This window comes from Aptenodytes forsteri, unplaced genomic scaffold, assembly GCF_000699145.1.
Source record: "Aptenodytes forsteri isolate BGI_AS27 unplaced genomic scaffold, ASM69914v1 Scaffold53, whole genome shotgun sequence".
Lineage (NCBI taxonomy): Eukaryota > Metazoa > Chordata > Aves > Sphenisciformes > Spheniscidae > Aptenodytes > Aptenodytes forsteri.
Window position 1 is genome coordinate 14,148,246 of NW_008795909.1, and position 11,826 is coordinate 14,160,071.

The following is an 11,826-nucleotide window of genomic DNA, read 5'->3' on the forward strand; positions in this document are numbered from 1 at the left end:
GGTTGATCACTTCACCTCATCATGGTGAATCTCTACCAGAAAAAAAAACAACAAACAATTCACATTATGGGGACAAAGTATCTTTCCCAGATTATCAGGGCCCAGGCCCATATTCTACCAACCCCATCAGACATCTGCTGTTCCTGAAACAATAAAGTCCTGTCACACACCAGTTCTGCAAGTTAAACGTAAGTGCTTCAGAATTGTAGCCCTCTTCATCACAAATTAAAACAAAACAAGTAAAAACCTCTCTACCTTTGCATCCTCCTCTGCTGCACAACAGGAAATTGCCAAACCTTCTTTCCAAGAAAGAATCCATTAATATTCTCCACCTGTAAAAGACAACCCCCACCTTCAGCTGGGATAAATTTTGAATTAGCCATGTGAGAATCAGCTGTGTGGACTGTGAGCTCAGACCTATCCCCTGCATCCTTTTTCTTTTTTAACAGAGCAAACTGTTCTCCATGATTGGTTGTTCATTTTCCAGAAGTTTGAGGGTTTGCACAGCCTATTACAAGTCTTCCTAGAGAAGAGTAAGAGATGTATGCTTATTCCCATCCTTTCCCTGAGAGGAAAAAAAAATACTTTTGCATATGAGATTGTACATCAAATTGTAAATAAATATAGTTGTATGTGGAAGACTTTTAACGTTTATCAGGAACCTGCACCTAATTTTGTTACAGAGTTGGGCCTTAAGAGCTCGTGTGTGCTCTCACAAACTGTACATTGTAGAGTTTCACCCGAGAAAATTAGTACAGTTCTGTTCCACCTTTTAGTAAGAAAAAGCTGATTATTTCAGTGATTCATTAAGACATGTTTTCTTTTAGTGAAAAAACCCAGACATTTTACAGAAATACAGGGCTTATATTTCAAAATATTGGCTAACTATGAAACCTGAATGTATAAAAATGAATGTTAACAACTTAAATAATTTCTGAAAAATTAGATTTCACAAACATAATACAGTATTCCATATATTTCCAGGAGAAAGCTTGCTTACCTCTTTCAGATGGGCAGTGCATTACAGTGTAACAGCCTTGGGATAGGTTGCTGTCTCTAGAATCCAAGGCAACCGCTTATACAGAAGCTACGGGCCAGGGAGAAATACTTTTTACAGCCCAAAGATACCCATTTTCACTAATTGTTTATACCAAGGGAAATGGTTTCAAGGAGAGAGAGCAAGAGAAACACACCTCAGACTGGTCAGCAGCATCGGTACCTATGACACTTACACGGGCTGTGAAAATGTTGCATTTAGTCCCTGTACCTGAACCTCTGCAACACAGAGCTAAACCTGTGTTGCCTGCAAGGCTCACAGGCTTTTCTGAACGTAAAAAAATTGCCATTCCTACTCAGCCTAAGGGTCTGGTGGTATTAGATTGTAACTGTCCTCAGAACGTTCCTGCAGGATCTGGTTTTAGTAATAAGGGAGAAAGCCACAGATGAACAGATTTTGCCTTTGCCTATATTAGGAGACACACCAGCAGTTTTTCGCCTTAGGGATAGCTGAAAATGAGTTTCACTGTTACACGTGTTTTGTAGAGACGTTGTCCTAGATTTGGTTTGGCAGAAGCTACAGTAGGCATACTCATAATTTCCATTGTAGTGACTTGGCTATGCCATATCACTGACAGCCACAAACTTACAGAGAAGTTTATGAAATTGTTGTTTTTCATAAATTCTTACCTACTAGAGGCAGATGAAGAGAGACTACAAGGCAAGCAAAGGTTTCCATCCTTTATGGTTTTGGCAAATACTTGAAAATCTGCTTCATGTATCTATCTCAGGGACCAGAAGCAAATCAAAATCAGACTGCATATAACACAAAATTATGTATGCCACTTGACTGGTGCATAGGCTGCATTAATAAGACAGCAAGTTTCAGAGTAAATGTTTATTGTTTTATTGGCATTGTGGTTAACCTTTTGGATAGTAAGAATGGGTAAAGTATACTAGTTTTACCTGAAAATGACTGACATTTTAGAGGTGTTAACGCTGACATCTTAATTAGGATTTTTGTTTGTTTTTCTAGGGTAATACACTGGATTTTTGTTAGAAATTCTGCAAGAGTTATACAATCAATAAAGATGTCATACTTAATGAAAGGAGTTAAATATTGCAGTTCTGTGAATCAGATGCACAAAGTAACAGGAACTCTGTTTAAAGCACACATATTAAAGAACATATCTGGCACCAATGAACAATTCAAAATTTCACGTACATCATCTCAACTTAGTTCTGAAAAGGCAAACTCTTATAATTATGTCATTGTTGGAGCTGGATCAGCAGGGTGTGTGTTAGCCAACAGGTTGACTGAAGACCCTCTCAGTACTGTACTACTTTTGGAAGCAGGCCCTAAAGATACCCTCCTAGGTAGTAAAAGACTGATGTGGAAGATTCATATGCCTGCTGCATTAACTTACAACCTCTGTGATGAGAAATATAACTGGCATTACCACACAACGTCACAAAAGCATATGGATAACCGAATTATGTACTGGCCCCGTGGAAGAGTATGGGGTGGCTCCTCTTCTCTCAATGCTATGGTATACATTCGTGGGCATGCAGAAGATTATAATCGATGGAGCAGGGAAGGGGCTATAGGATGGGACTATGAACACTGCTTGCCCTATTTTAAGAAGGCACAGTCACATGAACTGGGGCCAGATCAGTACAGAGGTGGAAATGGACCCCTGTATGTGTCAAGAGGGAAAACAAACCATCCTCTTCATCATGCATTCCTGGAGGCAACCCAGCAGGCTGGGTATCCCTTCACAGATGATATGAATGGCTATCAGCAAGAAGGATTTGGCTGGATGGACATGACTATACGCCAAGGTAAATCATAAAGGTGTCCTTAAGTAATTTGTATTTCTGACCCACCAGTGGTACTTCTGAAAGCATTTTGGAATATGGACATATAATCTGCACTGCATGCCATTTGGTTGTTTAGATTACTGAACAGCTATGGCACCCTGTATTTACACCCTGTTCATTTCACAGCAGCTTGCTGTCAGTCTAGGGTGTATTTCATTGAAAATTGCATTGGCATGCAAGTCTTGAGTCATAGTTAAATTTGGGAAGGAGGGTAGGTTTTCAGAATGTCATTGTGAAATTTGTTATATTAAAAGAAAATCTTTAGTTATTATATCAAATCACATTTGCTTTGAACTCTATAAACTCTATGAAGGCTTTCCCTCTGTAAACATCCTGATGGTCATTAGCCAAAATCTTGAAGAATACTGAGCATGACTATTTTGATGTTTAATGTAAATATACATTGTAGGTCAAAGATGGAGCACAGCTAGTGCTTACCTTCGCCCAGCCATATCACGCCCAAATTTGTCAGTTGCAGAGAAGACACTTGTAACAAAAATCTTGTTTCAAGGAACAAAATCCATTGGTGTTGAGTATGTGAAAAATGGGCAAAGGAAAAAGGTAAGAGATTTTTATTTTCCCATATGAAAGTTATGAGTCAAAGCAAAATTAGATTTTTTTTTTTAAAACAAACTTTTATTAAAAGTGGCACTTTACTATGCAAAATGTCTGCTTCTCAGATGTTATGTTGTCTCTTCCAGTATATGATTCCTTGTCAGTTATTTTACAGTAGGTGATATTTCAGCTGTATCAATTTAGATATTAACATCGCCATTATATTTCCATCTCTCGGTACTGAGGGGACAAGCCATAAATTGATGTTACACAAGAGTGTTGTGTAAGGTTTCTGGCTGGAACCTATGGTGCAATCGTGCACTGTCTCAGCGTATTGACTAGTGTGCTGAAATGCTGATGTTTCTGAAAAACAATTCTGAAAATGCTGTTCTGGCATAGGATAATCTATAAAAGCTAGATACTGAAATCTGAATGGCTCAAAGGATAAATAATGAGTCATTCACTTCTACTTTGCCATTATGTATTGGGTTTAGGGATAGTAATGATGAAACATAATGATGAAATGTGCCTTATGGTTATTTGTGGAATGAGTATTTTTCAATCTCAGTCCAACTTCCACTGAACATGTGATCATGTGGAAGGAAGCTTGAATTGCCATTACAACTTAACTCTGTGGATAAACAGTTCATTTTATGCAGCTTTCAATCCATTGACATCTATAAGACCTAAAACATTCTCATTTCCCTTAACTCTTTATTATTACAGCTGATTGTGGAGTATGTAACTAGGAAATTGCCTAAAAGGGATTTGTATGTTAATAACAAGATATTTAGTCACAAACAATTATAAAACAATTAAAAAGTGTAATAGTAATATTCAAAAAAGAGTACAAATTTTGATGGTTTGAGTTCAGTAAGGCTTACAAGACTCAACAGACAAGTGTTCTGTGACTGAACACCTGCTAACAGTTAAAAATGCAATATAAATAAACTGTTCTTTCATTTTCTAATGCACAGAACAAATCTGTTGTTTTCTAAGTGGATTGGTAATGATAATCATTTTAACAATGTAAAACAAAAGTTGCAGAAAATTTAATTGATTTCATAAGCTATTAAATGTCTGCGAAAACAATGTCTCTACTTGCTGTTCTTGTGCCATTATCAAGATTAATTTTGTTGAAGAAAGTCTTGGAAAGCTAATTACATATGAACAAAGACTTTCTGAATACTGGACCACTTTAATTGCAAAATTCTTTAATTGCTATGAATTTTCATACATATTAATATATGTATGAATTATACATAGTGAATGAGATATATTTATAGCATATATCATAAAAAGTACACCTTCAAAGTATTTCCCTTCCTTTCCCCCCCCCCCCCAACATCAAAATTGCAGGACTTGTCTGCTTTTACTTTCTGGAAAATTTTATACCTGTCAGGATGGAAGAGCTAATAATTTTATTACATTATGAACATCAAGATGAAACACTTGATTACATTAAAGCCTTTTTGTTTTTACAGTCTATTTTAGGTAGGATCTCTTTTACGTCAGTCATCAGTAAAGTTAAAAGATCATCCAGACCTGATTCAAGCATGATTCAAAACCTATTCATCAAGCCAGTGACTTAATTGTTATTTCAGTAGACACTGGGGTCCCAGAGAGCTCCCAGGACTCCAGCAAGCCCTCTGACAAAAGTAGGGAAGGTAGACTGAACATTCCTGGAGTTTCTGAGTTCAGAATCAAGCAGAAAAGTGTATTTAAAGGGGAAAAATGTTTTTAATGTATCATAGACTAAATAACCCATACAAAAATGTTTCAAAGTCAGTTTTTCCTCTTTGCATGTTAGCTTTGAGTGCAATGAAAGACTGTATATGGGCTAGGAATAACTACAGTGCTGACTTTGCAGTGAGCGTGCGTAGACTGAACGAGCATCATTTGAATGCTACCTGGAACAAACTGGCACCAGTTCTGTGTGTACTATAGAAAAATATAAGTAAGTTATATTTGTATAACATGTAAAATACAGATCTAGGTATTGATTCGGCACTCACAGATACGCTGTGTATTAGTCTTAACATACTAATGATTGCCCGGAGCAAAACAATAACGAACAAAAAATATCAGCACTGGCTATCCATCGGCAATATGAGATACATAGTGCGGAAACAATTTATCAAAATTTATCTTCTTACTACATTTTGATCTTATTACTGGCAACAATCTCATTCATCATTCTGTATAGCTGAGGTGTCATTCAAAAAGGACAGGATTACTACAAGTTAATATGCACTCCATGCTGATCTGTTAACTCTTCACCATACTACAGGAAAAAATAGCACTTTTTAATGTTGCTTTAGAAGCTAAATGTCTCATCTAAAATAAAAACAAGCAGCTACTCATGATAGCACCTTACCTTCTACAAAAGTGGAGAATGCAGATGAGCAATACCAGAGATGTTTCCTTGAACCCTTGTGGGGTTGCTAATGAGAGGAAGTTCAGGGAGGATAATTGTGTGCCTCATCTATTTTTTCCTCACTGTGGCCACACTGATGTATTAGAATTCACAGATAAATGTTATGGTATTACTTTTGCAAATGTGTATTGCTTAGGCAGCATTAGAATTTGCATTAAATATAAATTGTTGCTTACTTTTTGTTTCTTCTGTGGTGCAGTTGTTCTTTCTTAAGGACAGATGAATCTTGAATCTCTTTTTTTCTAACGTGCAAGAGTTACTATTCAGTTTGTAATCAACTACCTAACTCAGTGTGTATACATAGGATATCTTATATTTCAACAGGTAACATACGTGCGACTAGGGAGGATGGAGTGCATCCAATGTGTGTGTGTGTTCATGAGCCATCTCATTGGAATAGAAAGGGATGGTTTGAACAAGGTTGGGTTCACCCACATCATCCTCTTTCAAAGAGCAAAGGGAAAAGGAGGAGGGTATCAATTTTCTTACTCCACACAGTTTTCCCTTTTAACAGTGAAAAGCACTAAGGGGGGTGCTGATCCTAAATTTAAGAGATGTGGCAACAGGGAAGAGGTAGCCACAGATACAAATGACACAGGGAGGGATTTTGGTATTGCTAAATGAGAATATTTTGGGGCAGAAATCCTTGGAAAGAAGATGTGCCAAAAATACTTGCAGAGAAGGTTCTAGAAAAAGAACTATCCAGCACTGAGTCAAAGGCGGAAGAATAGTTTAGCAGCCTATATCGTGACCAGCTAAGGGCTCAGACTCAAACTGTTTGATGAAAAGTCTGTCAGCAAAACAGAATTATATATATGCCTCAAGTCAGAGTTTTCTCAGTAGTGCTTTAGTGGTTGAGAGGCTTCTGAAGACTACAGTGAGCTAAGAAACCAAACATTAGTCTTGGTTGAATTAAGAAGATAAGCTTTTGAGAATTTTTGAGCTAGCATGTCTCTGAATTCAAAATCTTCCTTAGGAGTTTCAGTTTTCGTTTACAAACCATTATTGAAAATGGAAGAGACGCTTAGCTGACTGATCCGAGTGTCATAGGTACTTTTTTCCTGGCAAGTAGCACAGGAGTTTATTGGCAGCCATGGTACTGGCTGAGCTGAATGTTTGTGTCCCATACAGTTTGAACAGATTGTAAACATGGGAATGAATACAGAAATGATCAATGTGATCATTTCTCTCTGCAGAAACTTCTGGCAAGATAGGAATACATTTAGAATGAGAAAAAAGTGAGGGAAGGGTGTCTAATCTGGGTCAGAATAGCATATCTGAACAGAAGCTTTTGACATGTTGCTTGCATTCAGATCAGGCTTAATGATGTTAGGACTTTTGTGCTCATTTCCTTTTAGGCTTTTGCCAGTAAAGAAGTTATTTTAAGTGGAGGTGCCATAAATTCTCCACAGCTGCTTATGTTGTCTGGGATTGGCAATGCAGATGATCTAAAAAAACTGGGGATCCCTGTTGTTTGCCATCTTCCTGGTAATTTTATTATTTCTTTTAACTTTACATCTTCCTATGAATGCAGTTCAAAGACCGTTAAATGAAACGAATCCATGAAATTCAGTTGTCTTTATGTCAGGTTGTGTGGACTGAAATGTAAGTGCTACAAATCAGTGGAAACATGCATTGGTTTTAGAACTGAGCAATAAACTCCTACACTTTATTCACTACATTCGATAGTGAAAAATGCCTTTCTGAAAAATGCCACTGAGTACTTTTAAAGTAAAGCAGCATACTTATCATTTAGAATTTTGAATGAGTTTTGATCCATGACAGATTGTATAAACTCCCACTATCATATATATTCAAAGATCGAAGGAATAACATGAACTTCTCCTTAAAACTAGAAAAGCTAGTACTGTATTTAGAAGTCATATCTGGCAATTTAAGAAGAAGTGATATGTCTGCCATTTAACTTTCTATTTTCATTCTAGTTATGCTATGTTTATGTAAAACCTTATTCTGACATGAGCAAAAGGCTGATATGACTCATGGTCTTGGTCTTAGTCATCACTGCCCTTGTAAGAGGTTAGTTTAGTTCCCATTTATGCTGTTTTCTGGTTGCAAATGTTGTGTATAATTGTTCTGTGTGAAACAACCTTTTTTTTTCCCCTTTCTTCTCCCTCCTCCCCCTTTCTACTCCCCCCCCTTCAGGAGTAGGCCAGAACCTTCAGGATCATTTAGAAGTGTATGTCCAGCAAAAGTGCACCAAACCTATTACTCTATATAATGCACAAAAGCCAGTTAACATGGTGAGGATTGGTCTAGAATGGCTTTGGAAGTTTACAGGTATGAAACAAAGTACGCAATCATTCTACCATTGATTGATTTAGAATTATTACAGCCTTTTATCCATGAATTTCAAAGTCTGGGAGCCTTCATATATAATTTTTTTCATGTTCTGGGAAATAACTGGAGCTTGCAAACGGACTTGAACTTTTTTTTTCCCCCCTAAATCAGAATATTTTAAAACAGTTATTATATCTTAGGTAACAAGGAAGGTTTTTATACACTGGTTTTTAACAATTTTATATCTCTTAAGAAAAATTCTACATTTAAAAATCTTGGTGCTACTGAGAAAAGCTGTTGTAAAAAAATGAAAAAATTCTATTTGAAATAGATAGCGTGTCAATAAAAACTTATTGTTGAACTGAATTAAGTTTTCTGTATAATTGCCCCAAAAGTATTAGTTTGTTGCTCTGATCAGAAGCCTTTAGGCTTGCACGTAGATCAGAAGTGACTTCTGTTAAAATGACACACTCATTTTACAGTAACCCAGCTGTGAGTTGTACCTTAAAAAGAATCTGTAAAAGTAATCCTTGAAATCAGTAAAATAGTTTGGCCAAAGTTGAGGTCTTCATCACTTACTGAATTATTATGTTAGTATTTGACAACTTACGCGGGGTATATGTGGCTTTTTACCATGCGAGTAAATATTGAGGGCTAACTTACAGTTTTAAACAGTTGTGAAAATAACATAATATGAGGGGCATTGCAGGCTTTTCATCTTGACCCTTCAGGGTAGGTACTGTGGATGGCTCTGCCTATTACATGTGACTGAAGGGATAACTATACTGCATGTCGTGGAGCATGCAGTGCACCGGTATCAGGATGCTGCAGCCAGTTCCCTCCGCACCAGTTAGGATCCTGGGACCAAATCTGCCTCTGGAGCGAGACCCTGGGCCTGCCAGTTACAGTGAGATAACCCCACACTCTTAAATAAGTGGGATTTCCAAAGTTATCCATATTTACATTTATCTAGTGATTAAAAAGCAGATGAAAGTGATGCATATTGCTTAAATTACAAGCTGTTCATAATGGATTTGTGTTCCTTGCAATTGCCACTGTATATATAAATTATTCATAGTAGTGAAACCAAGGGTTAAGAAGCAGCAGATTTCTTGCTTTTCTGAGGTCTTTTAATGGCATTTTCTCTCTCATTTGCACTCTGTAGGTGAGGGAGCCACTGCCCACTTAGAATCTGGTGGTTTTATCCGAAGTGAACCAGGGGTTCCTCACCCCGACATTCAGTTCCACTTTCTCCCTTCTCAGGTGATTGATCATGGTCGGGTTGCTTCCACAATGGAAGCTTACCAGGTGAGTTGTTGAAGAACGTATTCTAGTAATGTTCTGTAGCAATTAGCAAGGAGGCTTATGCTCTATTATAAATATTGATAATTTGGCTATATACTAAAAAAGACTTTGTTCAGTATAATACAAAAGAGCTGGCTTAACCTCCTACATTGGGGAAAAAACATGAGCTTGTTATTTGATATTGCTACCAAAATTATGTTACTTTTTGTCTCTGGGAAAGTAGGCAAGTATTGAACTGCTGTTTAAGTATTTGCACTACTGAAGTGCCATAGTGCTATTGATTAGGATACCATTGTGCTAGATGCTGTACAAAACCAAAACAAGGTGTTCCCTGTTCCACTGCAGTTTAGACAGAGGTTTAAGCGAGAATGTATGAGGACACTCATTTATTTATTGGCACAAATCCAAGCCCCATTTTAGACTATGATCTTGATCCAAAAGTCTGTGCTAATGCTCGGGAACTGTCACTGAATATTCACGTCTCTTCTTGCTAATCTCTTTTCTTCAGTGATGATAGTAATTTGGTCTGATTGCCGATTGTATTAGAATGCTCTGCTACTGCTAAATTGGAATGGTTGTATTTTAAATTAAAAGAACAGCTGTGAGTTGATAAGACAGGTATATTCCCTTCCCCTTATGGACTATCATATTTACAACAAATTTATATAAAATGGAAAAATGTTCAGTGGCATTTTCCATTATCTCCCTTTAATGTTTACATTTGCTTAATTTATAAAGACTGTCCAAATTGCAAAAAAAAAATCATACTGAATTTAGAAACACATCAGGTGGGATTGTGTCATGAGTATAGCGTGGGTGTTGCAGGTCCACGTGGGACCCATGAGGAGCACGAGTGTGGGCTGGCTAAAGCTGAAGAGTACAGACCCAAATGACCATCCTATCATTGAGCCTAACTACATGTCAACAGGTAAATGCAGCCTCTCCTCGCTCTGATGTCAACTTATTTCCTGCCTGTTTCAGTAGCAGATTTTCATATCTACTCCACACCAGTTTGGAAGTGCTGGTTGGTGCATTGTTATTTCTTTCTCATTTATGAAAGTCAGTTAGTATCAAAACAGGCCATTGTGCAAAGCACTGTATAAACCAAAAAGAATGCCCTGTTGGGGATGCAGTCAGGGTTCTTAGTGTTTGCTGCATCATGCTGTTCGTTTCATCCCCTCCTCCGCTTGTGAAGGAATGGATCTCGTTTGCTTCTTTGTGCTGAGATTAGTGTCCTTGGCTAGACAGTGGGTATAGCGAAATAAAGAGCAATTCTTCATAGCTCACCTATTCCCTTTTGGGACCGTGCAATATAAGTGACAGTTTTGTTCACAGTGAATGTAAATATCTGTGACTTTGAAAAATATCCTACTTTATTATGGCTTTCAGCAATAAGTGAGAGACTTTCCCCTCCAGCCTTTTTTCTTTGATGCTGTTTGTTTCTGTTATGCATTCTGTGTGTATTACTAAATTAAGGGTGTACTTACAGTTTTCTTATTTTCTCTTCATACAGAAAGAGATATTTGGGAATTCCGCCAGTGTGTCAAGTTGACCAGAGAGATCTTTGCTCAGAAAGCTTTTGAAAAATTTCGTGGTCCTGAAGTACAACCAGGAAACCATGTTCAGTCTGACAAAGAAATAGATGCTTTCATAAGGCAGAAGGCCGATAGTGCTTATCATCCTTCCTGCACCTGTAAAATGGGTCAGCTTTCAGATAGCACTGCTGTAGTTGATCCCCAAACAAAAGTAATTGGCGTTGAAAACTTGAGAGTAGTAGATGCTTCAATAATGCCCAGTGTTGTCAGTGGAAATTTGAATGCCCCAACTATTATGATAGCAGAGAAAGCTGCAGATATAATTAAGGGCCTCCCATCGCTTCAGGAGAAAAATGTTCCTGTATATAAGCCCAAGACCTTGGAAACACAGAGATAAACAAATGTTCTCATCCTTTCACATCTTTTGCTACTTAGGCTTTCATCAGCACGTTGGTATCTCATACTGAACATGCCAACAAAATAAATACCATGCAAAACAACATCTCCTATTAAAATAAGTATTAATTTGAACCGTTCTCTTACATTAGACTACCTATTCATTTTTTTTAATCAGTTGGCTTAAGCTGCTTATTTTAGTTAAACATGACCTTTTGCAGTACAGTTCAGATTTTTTGTTGAAGAGAAGCTATTTCTAAATGACAAGACAGTTGCGCACATAAGCCAGAAATACTGTGCAATTGCACGAGGAATGGAAGGTATTAATGTGCGCTATTTTGAAAATCATTATGGTATGCCTTGTTATTTAAAGGATTTTAACTGCTGTGAGAGCGTTACCCAGGATAACAGCTAGTCAGTAAT

General features: G+C 37.3%; 1 protein-coding gene across 1 annotated transcript; it reads left to right on the plus strand.

The window, feature by feature from the left end:
• The first annotated feature begins 2,034 nt into the window (after positions 1-2,034).
• CHDH (choline dehydrogenase) lies at positions 2,035-11,442 on the plus strand. The gene is made up of 7 exons (XM_009284486.2): positions 2,035-2,838; positions 3,287-3,438; positions 7,228-7,357; positions 8,033-8,167; positions 9,333-9,475; positions 10,298-10,400; positions 10,986-11,442. The coding sequence occupies exons 1-7, from the start codon at positions 2,088-2,090 to the stop codon at positions 11,402-11,404; spliced, it is 1,833 nt and encodes a 610-aa protein (XP_009282761.1). The 5' UTR covers positions 2,035-2,087; the 3' UTR covers positions 11,405-11,442.
• Positions 11,443-11,826: the final 384 nt, after the last annotated feature.

Bases quoted from the DNA above. Each gene is read 5' to 3' on its own strand.
- CHDH (XM_009284486.2), top strand. From the start codon at position 2,088: ATGTCATACTTAATGAAAGGAGTTAAATATTGCAGTTCTGTGAATCAG. The intron at 7,358-8,032 runs GTAATTTTATTA...CCCCCCCTTCAG, and splicing joins TGTTGTTTGCCATCTTCCTG to GAGTAGGCCAGAACCTTCAG. The intron at 10,401-10,985 runs GTAAATGCAGCC...CTCTTCATACAG, and splicing joins GCCTAACTACATGTCAACAG to AAAGAGATATTTGGGAATTC.